Source organism: Bos grunniens, chromosome 3, assembly GCF_055505025.1.
Source record: "Bos grunniens cultivar Pamir isolate PY7600 chromosome 3, Bosgru_T2T1.0, whole genome shotgun sequence".
Taxonomy (NCBI): Eukaryota; Metazoa; Chordata; class Mammalia; order Artiodactyla; family Bovidae; genus Bos; species Bos grunniens.
In genome coordinates this window covers 104,807,075-104,822,219 of record NC_141167.1, presented here as the reverse complement: position 1 = coordinate 104,822,219, position 15,145 = coordinate 104,807,075, and the positions used below count along the sequence as shown (strand labels likewise).

The following is a 15,145-nucleotide window of genomic DNA, read 5'->3' as shown; positions in this document are numbered from 1 at the left end:
GGGAGTGAGGTGACGAGTGGGCCGCTCTCCCTGAGGGGTTTGCAGTGATGTTGGGCAATTAAGGCCTCTGTCCAGAAACAGAACAAGTGGTGGTGGTGGGAGACGGTGGGGGCGGTCGGAAAATAAACGAGGAGCTGGTGTAGTCAAGGAGGGCTGCTCAGAGGAGGGGGAGCTTGTGGGGTTGGAAGTGCGTAGGGGGTTAATCCAGGTCTGGGCTCAGTCCCTGGGACACTTAGAGTGCAGCGGTTAGAGAGGGGTTGACTTGGCTTCTGCCATGAGTCCCACCTTTGTTCCATGACAGGCAATATGGCCAGTCTTCTGGAGCAGGCGTTGGCTACTCTCGTGCGCACCTTTCAGGAATATTCACAGTTCTCTGGAAACCCGCTCTGCCAGGCGAAGTTCAAGGAACTCCTGGAGAAGGAGCTGCCTACCTGGGCCCCGGTGAGCACCTGGGCTTAGCCCCCAAGGGAAGCACTGCTTGAATTCTGCGAAGAGACCCTGCTCAGAGTCTGGGGCACAAGGGGGTGGAGGTTAGACTGTGGGGAGGGGTGCTGGGAGGGAAATGGGCACAACCGGAATCTCAGTTTCTTCATCTGTAAAGTGGAAGAAAATCACCTCCCAGACTGGCAGGGCAGTTGGGAAGACTGAGGGAGAGCTCTGTGAAGAACACACGTTCCGTAAATGGGCTGAGAAAGAGGGTTTGGGAGGGAAACTGACACGGTGAATCCTCAGAACAGGGAGGCTGAGGTTGACCCCGAAGGGGCGTGGGTTGCGGATGGCGGGGAGGAGGCGTGGAGGGGAGGGATGTGTGCACCAGGCTGCTCTGCCCTCCTCAGCCTGCCTCCTCATCCCTCCCCGCCCCACCCCGCACAGACGACGCTCCGGGAGTGTGACTACAAGCAGTTCATCAGCGTCCTGGACACCAACAAGGATTGCCAGGTGGATTTTGTGGAGTACATGCGCTTGCTCGCTTGCCTCTGTATCTACTGCCATGAGTACTTCAAGGACAGTCCCCTGAAGCCCTCCTGCGCCCAGTAACGGAGCCGCTCTGGCTCTGCCCCGAGGTCATCCTGGGCCCGTCAGCTCTCCCCTTCCCAGCCCCCCGGGCCCCTCCTTCTAGACTCTCCCAGGTTTGCCCCTGGTGTGTCAACCCATGAGTCCAGGAAACACGAGGGGACCATCCCCAGAACCACAGCTAGTGATCTGAAGAGCAGCCAGCCGCTGCCTCCCCCCACCAGCCACAGGGGTGGTGGCTGTCAAGGCCCAGAAGAGCATGTCTGGGAGAGAGATTGTGGCGGCAAAGGCCTCTTTTGTTCCTAATAAAGAACTGGCATCACTTGGCTTCCTTTGGTTCTTCTGAGATGACAGCACTGGGGCATCACCCCTCCCTGGACTTTTCCACGGGAGGACAGGAGGTTGAGGGCAGTTTCAGACCCTGCGGAAATGAAATGGTCCCAATGTCCAGCAGGAAGGCATGGGGGCAACTCGGGGACAATGTCCATGGGAGGATAGTTGGGGGGGGGCTCTCTGTCTGTCTGTATATGGCGGGTCTCTGAAGAAGAAGCTCCCTTGGGCTGTGAAGGAGGTGAGAGGGGGGTCAAACTCAATCCCCCAGACCCGATGTTCTGGGAGGAGGGTGGGGCCGTAGGGGAGAGGGCGAGTCTGTTCCCCGCCCTGGGCTATGAGAGCCCAGAGTGCAGCACTAATGGGATTAGGGGTTGGACTAGGGTGCTGCTCCCTGATCATCTGGGGAGGGGTGCTCTGCTGTTGAAGGGGGAAGGAGAGAGACCTTCAGGCAGACCCCTCTGCTTGAAGTCACAGCCACCTGAGGGGTTTAACCCCCGACTCCTGACCCTCCCTCAACCCCTGAGCTCATACCTTACGCTGGGAGGTTCCGCTGATCCCTGCCTCCCCTCATTTTGTGCTGCATCACCTCTAACTTTCCTCCGCTCCCTGCCCTCTTCATCCCTGACACCCATCCCAAATCTAAGCCCCCTCCCAACGCCCTCTGCCAAATATAAGCCCCCTTCCAACGCCCTCTGCCACCCGACCGCTCTTGGTCTCTTCAGTCCATCCCTGAGCCCCAAGGCATGCCTCTCCTTCCCCATTCCATCACTCCTGCCACAGTGCCTTTCTCCAAGGATGTGCCTGTGGGGGTCCCCAAGCCTCCTTTGGGTGTTAGCCTGTTCCTCCTCCCAGACCCCCAGCTCCCGTCCCGGGGCTCACTCAACATAGTAGGAAGCTCTTTGGGGAGGGGCGCAGGGCAGCATGAGCCATCCCCCGCACCGAACCTGAGGGGCCCTCCCTGTGTTCTCGGGCTGCCACATCCCAGGGCAGTTTCCCACCTGCCACCTTCCACCCCTCTATGCCGGCTGCCTGGAGGGACACGTCCTCCTTGTCCCTCATGCCCCAGGCACAGCCTGTCCCTTCCCCCAGCTCCCTAAAACTCAAGCAGAGCTGTGCACACCCACCCTCCAGGCCCCTGCCTGTGCCCCTGGGGCTCTCCCATGTTCGTCTGTGCCTGCTGGGGCAGGAAGCTGGCTTTCCAGGCTGGGCGGGTGGAGAGGGGTGGAGGGGGGCCACTGTGTTCACCACATCAGCCCACGATAGGAGGGCTGGGTCCCGTTCTCCCCCATCCCCTGCCATGGGCAGGGCCTGGCCCGGGTATAAATAGGTCAGACTGCTGGGTTCTCCCCATTCTTCCTCTCTCCCCATCATCTCTCCCCAGCACTTCCTCTCTCTTGGTGAGTTGTGGTCGCCGGGCTGGCATGCAAGGGGTGTCAGGCCGAGGCTGGGGGCAGGAGGAAGGGGGGTGGGTGGGAGCCAGAGGCGCTAAACAGGTCCAGATGTGAGATTCCGATGTGGAGGCTCTGGGGTGGGTGGTGTGTGTGTGCATTCAGGAAAGAACAACAAGCGTGCAGGTGGCTGGTGGGGACTGTCTGAGGGGTTCTGTGATGCCGGGGCTTGCGTGTGGCGTTGCTGCCGTATGTGACTGGTGGGTGTGCACGTTGGCTGGTGTCTGCTGGGTGGCACACTTGGGTGTGGAAAGCACAGTGAAGGCAGAAGGCGCCTGTGGGCTCTGGCTGGTTATGTCCTAGGAGCCTCGGTCCTGCACCAGCAGCCCGGCCCAAGGGAGGGTGGCCTCCCCGTCCCTCCCCTGCATCCGTGCCTCTGCCACCTCACCCTGCCCCTCCCTATGCACTGGTTTTTTCCGCTAGGCCCCTGGGCAAGCCTCCAGCAGCCTCGCCCAGCCCAGTGCTGGGAGGGGGAAAGAATGGGCTGGGGTGGGGCTGCTGTGGGCTGAGCTCAGGAGTGGGTGAAGGGACCAAGTGAGGGTGGAGGAAGTGCTGCTGGGGAGTTGGCTGCCTGGAACCCGGAGCCCTGCAGGGGTTCGCTGCCCCAAGCATACATTTCCCTCTCCCGCTAGGAGCTGAACCCCTTTCTGGATGGGAGATGTGCTCCCTGAGGGATGGGAGTGGGGGCATTTACAAATACATAGCTGGGGGTGGGGTGGGAAAATAAGGTTGTCTCTGTGACCCTGCCCCCAGCTCCTGACTGCTGCCATGGCATACCCCCTGGAGAAGGCCCTCGATGTGATGGTGTCCACCTTCCACAAGTACTCGGGCAAGGAGGGTGACAAGTTCAAGCTCAACAAGTCTGAGCTAAAGGAGCTGCTGACCCGGGAGCTGCCCAGCTTCTTGGGGGTGAGTGATACTGCCTGGGAGGCACCTGTCCTCTGTTCAGCATTACCTACAGCTGGCATCAGCTGCTGACATGGGCAATTTCCGGGCAGAGAGCTTACCCTGGGTGCCTGTGGCCAAAGCACGGTGAGCACCCACCGCTTACTTCCTAGCACCCTCAGAAAGAGGGCAGAGTGAGCAGATAGGGTACGGTGCTCTGTACAACTTCCCTGGAGGGAAACTGATGCTCAGAGAGGCTAAGTAACTTCCCAAGGAAGTCCGTGTTTAAAGCTGAGATCATGAACCGCGATGGTCGAACTCTTGCCATCACTCCAGCAATGAACCTCTTTTTTTTTTTTTTAAGATTCTGTGAAAGTTATATGCCTTCTTATTCTTTTTTTTTTTTAGTTGAAATATCGTTGATTTATAGTGTGTTCATTTCAGGTGTACAGCAAAGTGATTTAGCTATATATACACATCTATTTTTTCAGATTCTTGTCCATTATAAGTTATTACACAATACTGAATACAGTTCCCTGTGTTATACAGTAAATCCTTGTTGCTTATCTCTTTTATATACAGTAGTGTATATCTGTTAATCTCATATTCCTATTTTATCACCATCCGCTCGCCCCATAAACCATTTTTGAGTTTCTATTTGGCTTGTGGACATGAAGATATAGTTCTCTGGAGACACTCAAACACCTACAGAATTCTCCTGAGCAATCCCAGTTGCCATCTGTATCAACCTTTACGCTTTCATGACCATTGTATAATTGGACTCTTAAAATGACCTTGGCAGAAGAGGCTGTGGTCTCTGTTACGCAGTTGTACCCAGGTCCTCAGACGTCATCTGAGGGGTAGCTTAGCCCCTAGGGCTGGAGGTCCAAAGCCGGGCCCCACAGGGGTGCCTGTGCCTTCCTGAGCTCCCATCTGGAGCTCAAGCCTCACCCAGTCCTAGCTCTGCCCTACTCCCCCACCCCCGACCTCGCTTCCGGTTTCTACCCGTAGCCTCTTCCTCCTGCAGAAAAGGACGGATGAAACTGCGTTCCAGAAACTGATGAGCAACCTGGACTGCAACAAGGACAACGAGGTGGACTTCCAGGAGTACTGCGTCTTCCTGTCCTGCATCGCCATGATGTGCAATGAGTTCTTCGAAGGTTTCCCTGATAAGCAACCCCGGAAAAAGTGAAGGCTCCTCAGGTGTGGGTGGTGGGGGGCTGCCAGCTGGGGTCTTCCCTGTTGGCGGTGGGCACATCAGCTCACCCTGGCTCCTCCAGACGTGAGCACCATACTGAACAAGTTCAATAAAGATTCTTGAAAGCTATGAGGCTGATGGTCTGAGAAACTCCGGGGGCGTGGGGGTGGGGCCTGAGTGATGCGTTGCGGGGGCAGTGGGGCGGGGGTAATGGAGGATGCTGGGAGCTGAGTTCTCATCTTGTGGAGAGTGGAGAGCGGACTAGTGAAGGTGGGAGACGGATGTCGGGGACTGTGCATGTGTGTGGCGGACAGAGGCGACTCTGGATGGGGTCAAAGGCAGGGAAAGGGACCCCAGACGCTTGGAATGTCCCAGCTGTAGGATCTTAGCCAGTGTTCTCACCCATCCCACCTCCCCAGCCTTGCCTCTGGCAGGACCTCTGACTGAGGCTGGGATGGATTCGGAGGTCACATCTGCTCCTGGCTGGGGTCTGGAATGGAGTGTGGGTGCCCTGGGGTGGTGGGGAAAGGACTGAGTCATGGGGAGGAAGTAGTGAGGCCAGAGTGGAATGGGGAGGAAGGCTCAATCCTGACACTTACAGTTCGGGTCCCGCCTGCCACCTGTTCCAGTGCCCTGGCTTCAGACCCCAGGAGAGATGAATCCTTCCTGTCCAGGGTCAGATCAGGGAGGTGACATGGAGGAAGGGCAGGTTGATGGCCACAGCATGAGAATATCATCCTTCTCTAAGCCTATCTCTCTGGAGGCCCTGGGATGAGATTTGTTACCAGTTAACAGTCATGTTCCATCAGAGGAGGACAAAGGACCTTGGAACTGAAGAGTGGACAGTAACTGTGCTGGGAGGGAGGGAGATAGTGGGAGGCGACCAGAGTTTTGGAGACAAAATTCTAGGCATGAGATTTTATAAGTGAATTGAGACTCCCCTCCTCCTTGCTGCTGCTAAGTCACTTCAGTTGTGTCCGACTCTGTGTGACCCCATAGATGGCAGCCCACCAGGCTCCCCTGTCCCTGGGATTCTCCAGGCAAGAACACTGGAGTGGGTTGCCATTTCCTTCTCCAATGTATGAAAGTGAAAAGTGAAAGTGAAGTCGCTCAGTCGTGTTCGACTCTTAGCGACCCCATGGACTGCAGCCTACCAGGCTCCTCCGTCCATGGGATTTTCCAGGCAGGAGTACTGGAGTGGGGTGCCATTGCCTTCTCCGCCCCTCCTCCCCAGCCCTCCTGAAAATATCAGGCATGATAGTGCTTCTCTTTAGGTTAAAGACCAGCGGCTCCAGCCTGCAATGGGTGGGCATTAGATTTCCAGGCCTTGCTTGGGTGGTACAGGGACCTTCAATGAAGAGATGAGTAGAAGGCAGGTCCAGAGACAGAGAAGGTCTGGTGTCCGTGACCTTTCAAGCTTTCCCCTTTTCTTCTCATCGTGTTGTTTTTCTCTCAAGTTGCAGAGGAGTGGGGTAGGTGACTCAGATGTTCCTTCAGAGTGTGACTACAGAGACTCGGATAGAATTTTGATCCAGGAAAAAGTTTGCCACTTCTTCCTTCTCCCCCTCATCCCCCTCCCCGGTCTGCCCATCTTCCATTGAAGTGCCCTCCCCTGAGTCTCCCTTCTGCATCAACTCTCTACTTTGGAAACTCCTGTTGCTTAGCGACCAGTCCCTGCTGTGTCTTTACCTTTGGCAGCTGGGGGTGGGAGTGGAATTGGGGGCAGCAGGGAGCATCTAGGCAGGCTAGGGTGAGGCGGCATCAGCCACAGGCGCTAAGCCCCTAACTCTGTTCTCTTCTCATTCTTGAACTGGTTGTTGGTGGTAGAACAATGTCCGGGCTTCCCTGGTAGCTCAGCTGATTAAAAATCTGCCTGCAATGCAGGAGACCCCGACACGGTTCCTGGGTTGGGAAGATCCCCTGGAGAAGGGATAGGTGACTCACTCCAGTATTCTTGGGCTTCTCTGGTGGCTCAGATGGTAAAGATTCCGTGTGCAATGTGGGACACCTGGTTTCAATCCCTGGTTTGGGAAGATCCCCTGGAGGAGGGCATGGCAACCCACTGCAGTATTCTTGCCTGGAGAATCTCGTGGACAGAGGAGCCTGGCGGGCTACAGTCCATGGGGTTGCAAAGAGTCAGACACGACTGAGCAACTAATCACAGAACAATGTCTGAGTCTCTCCTGGGATATAGGCAAATCTCCTTGACCCACACCCTGGTCATTATTGCACCTTGAACCTGCTCCCCAGAGTCCACAGCCTCTACCCCATCATCCAGCCCTACCCTTCCCCGATTTCTGCCTTGGTCTCCCTGATTCTCAGTTCCCCAAAAATCTCTGACAATTCTTTCCCATGGTGACCAGAGAGGTGTTGAAAAAATCATCATTGAAAAGTCCTTTAAAATTTTAGTCTCCATACTCGCTAATGACCTTGACCATGCCCTTAGCAGGAAACATCTTCCCCTGCTGATTTCCATCTTGAGATGCATCTGTTCTGCTCTTGGGTGGGTGGGAGGGCCGCAATACAAAGAGCAGCCTAGGGTATGGGTGGATACCCTGCATACCTCCTGATTCTTCTTTCCAGGGAGCCTGGCTGTTGTCCCATCAGATTGTGAGTTCTGGGTTTTGGTTGGAAAGACAAAGCTTCTGGGATTGAAAATGTATGTACCATGGTAAACTCCGTATGCTCCCATCCCCTCTGTTTAGAAACAAGGAAGGTGAGATTCGCAAAAGGGGGTTTCTTTGCAGCCATGTCCCAGGAGGCTCTGACCTAGGCCTCTTTGTCCCTGGCCCCTTCTTATTGGCCCTTTCTTTCCCCTGGTTTCCTGGGGACTGGAACAAGGGAATATAGGCAGACCGCAGTGGCAGGCAGCCTGTGTCTGCCGCGTGAGTTCTCTGGCTCTCTCCTTCCTTGGTGAGTCCTTCCTTCTGATCTCCCTGCTCATTTATACGGTAGGGCAAGCTGGGCGATGAGGCCAGAAGCTGACAAGCTCTGGTGACCTCCCCCAAGAAAGGCTGGGTCTGATGAGTGGGCATGTGCTCAGGGAGGAGAGGGCCAGGTATTTGGCATCATGGCTATGAGAATTTCCCGAGAAAGTGGCTCTGGAGGTGGAGGTGGGGATCAGAACCAGCCAGGAGGCTGCTGCAACTGCCGAGACCCCCGCCTTCCACTTTGGTCCTGGCTGAGTCTCCCGGTGGTGGGGAGTCTCCTGGTGGTGGGGAGTCTCCCGAGGGTTTGGGGAGGTAGGAGGCAGGAATAGCCAGGTGGGCTTCCAGCTGAGGGTAGGAGACAGCAGCTTCTTCCTCCTTTCCTGGCTCAGGACCCTACACAGATTTACCTGCAAACCCCAAGTTCCTTGGGTGTTGGCTCCTTCCTGCCTAAGGGGGAAGTGGTTTCCAAGTCTGAGTCACAGGAGCTCCAAGAGCCTCTTCCTTTGGAGGGGTGTGTGGCTGTGCTGGTGGACTGGAGGGCCCCATCAAACCCAGTCTCTGCATCCAGCCCTCACAATGACCCTGGAGAGGAGGCCCACTTCCTTCCCTGACTCATGACTGGTCTGTGTGTGCAGTTCTCTGGGCTGGAGCCTGGGGACCAGCCGGACAAGTCCTGTCCCCCCTTCCCGGATTCCTGTTGAGATCTTATCTTCCAGTTTCAGCCCCGGTTCCTCCAACCCCTGGACTTTCTCTTTGCCCTGTCCCCCACTTCTGTAATGGGACACTCCCTGATAGCGGGCGGTTCAGGCTCCTGGGCCAGGGAGGGTGACTAAGGTAAGGAGAATGACCTCTGGAAAGTGAGTGCCCAAGCTGGGTCAGGCCGGAAGAAAATCCTGACCCTTCACTGGCTCCACCATCTGCCACCAGTTCTTCTGGGAAGGTCAGCTTGCCCCTAGACCTTTTTCTCAACATCTTCTAAGCAGGAGAGTGTGCAGTCTCCTTCCAGGGCTGGTCAGGCTCTGGCTGTTCCAAGTTTGCCGTGGGTCTCACTACAGCCTATCCTGAGACATTGGGGTCCACGTGCCAGACTTTGGGCTCACCAGGCGTTCCAGTCACTGGTCCTTGAAGGAGAAGCTTGGAGAGGGGCTAGTGATGGGGTCCGGCTTCCTGGGGCATGTGATCTTTCCCTCTCCCTTCAGCCTCTGGAACTGCACACTGTGATGGAGACCCCTCTGGAGAAGGCACTGACCACTATGGTCACCACTTTCCATAAATATTCTGGGAGAGAGGGCAGCAAACTGACTCTGAGCAGGAAGGAGCTGAAGGAACTGATCAAGAAGGAGCTGTGTCTTGGTGAGGTAGGTTCCGGTCCCTCCCCTGCACCCCAGAGTCCCAGTGCTCCCTGGGTAGGTGGGGGAGGGGAGGGAAAAGAAGGGGATGCCACTGTCAGGGGCTCCCCAGCACGAGGAGGGGAGGCCCCTCCAGAGGGGACACATGTCTGTCTGTAAGGTACACTAGTCTCAGCCAGGACAGGAGGGCCCAAAGTAGGGGCGGAGACCCAAGGAAGACAGTGAACATCCTGGGCGTGTACAACTCTAGACCTAGAGCCGAGGGATGAATCAGGTATCACTGGGAACAGAGAGAGCAGCGTTTGCAGGGAGGACCTCAGCCCGGGTGAGGGATGCAGATAAGGAGATCAAGGAGACTTCCAGGTTGAGGCTGGGTTCCTGCAGCTGTGGAATCTGTGAGAGGAATGGGGTGGGTGGTGGGTGAGGGGATTCGGGGGTCCAGGTCAGCTATGCATAACTCACGGGCAGGGCTCCCACCTGGCCCTGCTCTGTGCGTCCACCATTGCTGGGGCTTTCAGCCAATGCTGACATGGGACCCAAAAGGACAATTCTGCTAGTTTGTGAACACAGGTTGGAAGGAAGCAGAACTGATTCTTACCAGATGGAGATGGTGGGAGGGAGGCAACTGAAGAGGGAGAGGCCTGTGAGGTAGTCATCATATTATGGTTACAGTTAAAAAAAAAATTGAGGCTCAGATGCATTATATAATCTCCAGCTAGTGAGAGGTTGGAACTCAAGGCCAGCTCCATGTATCACTCTCCCTCTTTCCTTTAAAATCAGCCTGGGGCGGGGGGCTCTCCTGTGGCATCCTGAACCTTAGTGGACCTCCCTAGAGAAAAGTGGGAATGTGTCTCTGTGGACAGGGGACCAAAGCAGGTGTGGGTGTCACCGGCCTCCCCTCTGGCCTTCCTGCCTACTTCTCTGCATCCTGGAGTTTAATGAGGGCAGAGGGAGGGGCCGTGGGTCCGGCAGGGTTAATTACAGGGAGACGGAGGCCCTGGGGAGGGCCTGGCTATAACAGGAGCCCAGATTGGGGACAAGCATGGGGTCACAGAGAGGCTGTTTCCATCTCCGTATGTCCCGACGTCCTGTCTCCTGTGGCAAAGCTGGGGTGGAGGACAGCGGAGAGGAGCGGGCAGGATGTGCCTGTATTTTCTTCCTGTTCCCTCCAAGTGCCCTGTCTCCCTCCTCTTGTAGAGCTGGGCTGGGAGGGCAGGGGACCAGACAGAGAGCAGGCCTGGGTGCCATGCACTCGTGCCATATAGCTATCCTGCAGGCTCTCCTAGCTAGGGAACACAGAGCTCTAACCACTGCTCTCGTGGAGGGATGTGTGATCTGCTTGCGTTCTGAACGATCCCCAACAGGGACAGAATAAGACTTGGATCCTGCTCAGTGCCAGTATAGTCACCAAGCTGTTTCTATGAGGTGTTGTAGGAAGTCTAGCTGTTTCTTTGAACGGTAGAAATTGTTGAGAGGAAGAAGGGTGCCTGCAGTAACCCGAACTCTAGTCATTTATTCAGGGCACGGAGGCTCTGCTTGGTGTCAGATCCCATGCTGGCTGTGGCCTGGGGGGAGGCTCTGGGGGTTGAGATGCTCTGTGTTGCTGACTCAGCTGGGGATCAGCCTGAGGCCACCTTCCCAGGGGGCACGGCAGGGCTGGGAGAGGTGGCTGGCTGACCTGTCTCTCTATCTGGGCCCTTGAAGAAGATGAGGGAGAGCAGCATTGACGACCTGATGAAGAGCTTGGACAAGAACAGCGACCAGGAGATTGACTTCAAGGAGTACTCGGTGTTCCTGACCACGCTGTGCATGGCCTACAATGACTTCTTTCTGGAGGAGAACCAGTGACCGGGGCCTGGTCCCTGGCCCCTACAGCTCTGCTCACAAATCCTGCATGGCCCCTCGCCTTCCCCTCCCTCCCAGATAGACCCTGCTTCAGCCTTCCCCTCCAGCAGAGGAATAAAGGTTTTCCATTCCAGGTGTCCAGGGCGGGTTTGGTAGAATTCTTTTCCATCTTGGCTGGGGGTGGGGTGGGGCTAGGCAGAGCTTCTCCTTGAGTAAGTGGACAGCCTCTGGGAGTTAGGGTTCTGAGTCTTTCAGAGTGGATGTGACTAATCTTATCCAGGCGTAGTCTTGCCCTCCAAAAAAAAAAAAAATGGGGAAGTAGGGCCAGGCTTTTGCTTGCCTCGAGGGAATGCTGCAAGTATGCAGAGAAAGTTGCTGGGGGAAAGTGGCTCAGGGAATGAGGACACTCACAATAAGGGTGAAATCCTTAGGTGCTGTTTCAGGAGCTCCAAAGAGCTCTGGTACCATAGCCCTTTAAGTCTCAGCACAGCAAAGAATTCAGCAAGAGGCTAAGTGGTAGATAAGAAGTGATTTACTGGAAGAGGATGATTGTGAGGCTTACAAGTGGGTGAGTGAGAGATGCCCGGCCCTAAGAACTTACTGGGTTACAATTTTACAATCAGAGGAAAGGTGGGGAGGGGGAGAAGACCTTTGTCTTTCTTGAGTAGACATCGTGCTTCCATCATTAGCTCCTCCTCTGGGTTGAGCAGGGGAGTTTTCATATCTCTACATGGTCAAGTTAGGTCTACAAATTACTGTTTTTTATGTGTACAGAGAGCACGACCTAGGGATCATTAACTTACTGAGCTCACTGGGCAGGATGTGGGGCTCAGGCCATCATTGTTTTGTTGTTTGGGGGTATGTCTTATGTTCTGATGCATGGTTTTGTTGCTAAGCAAGCCTGCTTGATTTTGTGGCTAAGCAAACCCACTTTCTTGAGTAATCATCAATTCATAGGGGTCTCTCAAACTTTTTCTACTTATAGTCCCCCAGTGGGATTAACTTTCCCACTACTTGGCCCCGTTGTTCTGTCCCTATCACTGGGGGCAGCTGGGATGTGGTCCCTGAGGGCAGTGGTGGGCAGGCCAGAACGACTTGTCCCTGGCTCACAGGAGGCTCTCCCTCCGCCCCCCGCCCCCACCCCCAACACACTAAGAAAACAGTCTGGCCTTGAACTCCATGCCAGCCCCCTTCTCCTCCATTTCCTCCTTTGCAATGAGCCCCACCCCCATCATCTCTGGGGGCCAGAGATTTCTGCTCTCCCCACTTCTCCATATCAAAATCCTTTCTTAGGAGAGGATCGGAAAAACTTTGCTGTGGAGGGTAAATAACTCATGACACATGGCTCCGCTCGCCCGGGTGTGCGTGCACTTTAAAGGGCAAGAGGTTCCGAGTGGAATTCCGGAGGGGGGTGGGGTGGGGGAAGGGAGGGGGTGGGGTGGGGGAAGGGAGGGGGTGGGGTGCGGGAAGGGAGGGGTTGGTGGTGGCAGGAATTTATTTTCCCTAGTGGGATGGCTGTTCCAGATGCCCTGTCAATTCTGTCCTTCATCGAGGGTTTTCCCTGCATCGCTACCCCCTTACTTCTACACAGACAGACAGACAGACAGACACACACACACACACACACAGTCCCTGCCCGGTTCTCCGCCTCCTCCCCTTGCCCTGTCACATCACGACACGGTGGACAAACTGAGTTTTGGAAATTAGGAGGGAGTGCAGGTCTTCCTTAAGCCCCTCACACCCACCCCACGGAGCCCCGAAAAGCCCCCGGGGCAGGGGACGTGCAAAGCTCGGCCGGGGTGCTGCGTAAAGAGCCGGCAGGGTGGGGCCTGGGGCGGGACGTGCGCGGCGGGGGCGCCTTCGCTGACCGGCTTCCCGGCCGCGCCACTATAAGGCGGGCTGGCCGACCGCTCAGCCTTCCGCTCGGTCGCTCCCTTCTCCTTTCGCTGCAACCGGCGGTGAGTTCTCTCACCAGGGCGGCCCCGGTCCTTCTGGGGCGGCGCTCCCGGGTTGGTCCGCTCGCATTCAGAGTAGGCCGGTGGCGGGGAGAGGCAGGCCCTGTCAGGCTGGCCCCGGGCTAAGGCGTCCTATGGGGCAGCTCCCCACAGCGGGCCTGGGAGGCTGCAGGAGGGTGTGTCCTGGGCGTGGGGTGTGTCACTGGCACGGTATGTGGTCCTGTGAGGATGTGTGCGTGTGTGTGTGTGTGGGGGGGGGTGGGGTGGGGGGCGGCTGGGTGTGCAGCCTCCATCCCACACTCCCAAGATACTCCCCAACTTTCTTGGAACCCCTAGAGGAGAGTTCTCAACTGTGGTCCTGTTTATTCCTTAGGATCCTCGAACCACCTCTGCTCTGGTTCCCTTCTCTGCAGGGCACGCATCTCTTGGCCCTAGAGTCTGCCCTCCCCCTCCCCTTCCAGCCCCCGGCTTTCTCCTTTCTCCACCAAGGTTCACCTCACCCTAGTCAAAGGGAGTTGAAGGGGTTGCTTGACAGTGGTCTTGAAGCGTGTGGGTGAGTGAGAAGGCCTTGCTGCCCAGGCTGCTGACCTGTCCCGTTGCCTGCAGCTCTGAGCCCAGTCTTCAGCTATGGGGACCCCCCCTGGATCAGGCCATTAGCCTCCTGGTGGCCATCTGCCACAAGTACTCCGGCCGTGAGGGCGTCAAGAACACCCTGAGCAAGAAGGAACTGAAAGAGCTTGTCCAGAAGGAGCTCACCCTTGGGGAGATGAGTGAGCCTCCCAGGCCCCCTCTCCCCACCTCCCACTCTTTAGCAGCAGGACTGGGAGAGGGCGGGGTGCCAGGTGCATCTGACTCACCCCTGTCCACATTCCAGGGCCCTAGACCACATGCCTTACCATTGGTTCACACTCTGTGGGGCTGGGGCTACTCAGCCTGGAATTCCTTCCCTTTGAGTGAGGAACAGAGGAGGGGTAAAGCCAAGTGAACCCAAGGTGGAACTGGATCTTTGGTGACAAGTGAGAACAGAGACACTTGTATGAGAGAGGGCTGCCTGGGAGGGGGAAATGCAGAGAACTCAAGGTCTCATCACCATTGAGTCTGGCTTTCCCATTCTGACACATTAAAAGATGCAGGATGCGGAAATCGCAGAGCTAATGGACAAACTGGACCAGAACAAGGACCAGGTGGTGAACTTCCAAGAATATGTCACCTTCCTGGGGGCCTTGGCTATGATCTACAATGAACTTCTCCAGGACTGAAAATAAATTGGGAGGTGGAGACGCCCTCTATTTGGTCTGTCTGTCTAATGGTGGTAATTGTACAATAAATTTATTATTATTTTTTGGTTAAATCTACCCCTGTGTCCTGGCTTCTCAGTGATTTCTGTCTCCTCTTCTGCTTGATGCTGCATCAACCATCAGAAGGTTTTCTCACAGTTACCTCTGGGAGTGACTCAGTGACTCACCAGGCCAGGAAAACTGGTGGGAAGGCTCACAAGATGGTGGATGTACCCTAACAGAGTGGCTGTGAGCTCACAAGTTGGCTTTTATGTGAATTAGAAAAGATGTCCACTCTGGGTGAAGCCATCTTAAGGAAAGGCTCAAGTGGTCCCCAGGCTTCCCAGGTGGTACTGGTGGTAAAGAACTGCCTGCCAATGCAGGAGACATGAGAGATGGGGGTTTGATCCCTGCGTCAGGAAGATCCTCTGGAGGAGGGCATGACAACCCACTCCAGTACTCTTGCCTGGAGACTCCCATGGACAGAGGAGCCTGGCGGGCTACAGTCCATGGAATTGCAAAGAGCTGAACACAACTGAAGTGACTTAGCATGCACACACACAAGTGGTCCCCAGTAGAGTGGGTTCTGGGGTGGGCTTGGAGGAAATGGTGCTTGAGTAAGGCTGTGTTGAGTCCAGAGTGGAGCAGAGATAGTCCTAGCAAGGTCCCTGATGATGAAGACTTAGTTTTGCTCTGGGTATGGCCAGAGTGGAAGGGCCAGAAGCGCTGGGGGGCGGGGCTGGCCCACGTCTCACCACAGTGAAGTGGGGGCAGAGAAGGTGCCATGGACATGCCCAGCGCCTGGTCAGGGAGTGTTTGTCACTCTGTTGAGACCACCACAGACGGACAGGACACTGGATGCTTGAGTTCCGTTCTGCTGCCTATGCCCTGGGTGGTTGAAGTTGGGAAGC

At 56.0% G+C, this 15,145-nt stretch overlaps 4 protein-coding genes across 15 annotated transcripts in view; all 4 read left to right on the top strand.

The window, feature by feature from the left end:
* Positions 1–1,336, top strand: part of LOC147376565 (protein S100-A2) — a 29,850-nt gene extending 28,514 nt beyond the window's left edge. For all 4 annotated transcript variants that reach the window (XM_086392774.1, XM_086392776.1, XM_086392771.1 and 1 more), the window contains exons 2-3: positions 302–441; positions 874–1,336. In XM_086392774.1, coding sequence (XP_086248900.1) covers positions 307–441; positions 874–1,038 — 300 coding nt within the window. In that variant the 5' untranslated portion in view covers positions 302–306 and the 3' untranslated portion in view covers positions 1,039–1,336. The remainder of the gene's footprint in view (positions 1–301; positions 442–873) is intronic.
* Positions 1,337–2,484: 1,148 nt separating this feature from the next.
* On the top strand, positions 2,485–5,007 carry S100A4 (S100 calcium binding protein A4). Its single transcript, XM_086392759.1, has 3 exons — positions 2,485–2,744; positions 3,549–3,704; positions 4,708–5,007. The coding sequence occupies exons 1-3, from the start codon at positions 2,508–2,510 to the stop codon at positions 4,870–4,872; spliced, it is 558 nt and encodes a 185-aa protein (XP_086248885.1). The 5' UTR covers positions 2,485–2,507; the 3' UTR covers positions 4,873–5,007.
* A 2,380-nt stretch (positions 5,008–7,387) lies between these two features.
* On the top strand, positions 7,388–11,139 carry S100A5 (S100 calcium binding protein A5). Of its 9 annotated transcripts, none has more exons than XM_086392765.1 (3): positions 7,388–7,488; positions 9,008–9,166; positions 10,862–11,139. In XM_086392765.1, the coding sequence occupies exons 2-3, from the start codon at positions 9,029–9,031 to the stop codon at positions 11,003–11,005; spliced, it is 282 nt and encodes a 93-aa protein (XP_086248891.1). In that variant the 5' UTR covers positions 7,388–7,488; positions 9,008–9,028; the 3' UTR covers positions 11,006–11,139. The 9 variants fall into 9 exon arrangements, with proteins under 9 accessions (XP_086248891.1, XP_086248890.1, XP_086248893.1 ...); XM_086392764.1 differs by having other exon boundaries at positions 7,432–7,537; XM_086392767.1 differs by having other exon boundaries at positions 7,468–7,537; positions 10,865–11,139.
* Positions 11,140–12,343: 1,204 nt separating this feature from the next.
* Positions 12,344–14,312, top strand: S100A6 (S100 calcium binding protein A6). The gene is made up of 4 exons (XM_086394071.1): positions 12,344–12,413; positions 12,897–12,960; positions 13,504–13,721; positions 14,080–14,312. The coding sequence occupies exons 1-4, from the start codon at positions 12,344–12,346 to the stop codon at positions 14,214–14,216; spliced, it is 489 nt and encodes a 162-aa protein (XP_086250197.1). The 3' UTR covers positions 14,217–14,312.
* Positions 14,313–15,145: the final 833 nt, after the last annotated feature.

What these genes read in the sequence shown, in the direction of transcription:
- S100A4 (XM_086392759.1), top strand. Translation starts at nt 2,508, where the DNA reads ATGTTCGTCTGTGCCTGCTGGGGCAGGAAGCTGGCTTTCCAGGCTGGG. An exon ending in CCAGCACTTCCTCTCTCTTG is followed by an intron (nt 2,745 to 3,548) that starts GTGAGTTGTGGT and finishes CCCTGCCCCCAG; the next exon opens with CTCCTGACTGCTGCCATGGC. An exon ending in AGCTGCCCAGCTTCTTGGGG is followed by an intron (nt 3,705 to 4,707) that starts GTGAGTGATACT and finishes TTCCTCCTGCAG; the next exon opens with AAAAGGACGGATGAAACTGC.
- S100A5 (XM_086392769.1), top strand. Translation starts at nt 8,585, where the DNA reads ATGGGACACTCCCTGATAGCGGGCGGTTCAGGCTCCTGGGCCAGGGAG. An exon ending in TGGGCCAGGGAGGGTGACTA is followed by an intron (nt 8,641 to 9,003) that starts AGGTAAGGAGAA and finishes TTCCCTCTCCCT; the next exon opens with TCAGCCTCTGGAACTGCACA. An exon ending in AGGAGCTGTGTCTTGGTGAG is followed by an intron (nt 9,167 to 10,861) that starts GTAGGTTCCGGT and finishes GGGCCCTTGAAG; the next exon opens with AAGATGAGGGAGAGCAGCAT.
- S100A6 (XM_086394071.1), top strand. Translation starts at nt 12,344, where the DNA reads ATGGCTCCGCTCGCCCGGGTGTGCGTGCACTTTAAAGGGCAAGAGGTT. An exon ending in GAGTGGAATTCCGGAGGGGG is followed by an intron (nt 12,414 to 12,896) that starts GTGGGGTGGGGG and finishes CGCCACTATAAG; the next exon opens with GCGGGCTGGCCGACCGCTCA. An exon ending in TCCTTTCGCTGCAACCGGCG is followed by an intron (nt 12,961 to 13,503) that starts GTGAGTTCTCTC and finishes GTGGTCTTGAAG; the next exon opens with CGTGTGGGTGAGTGAGAAGG.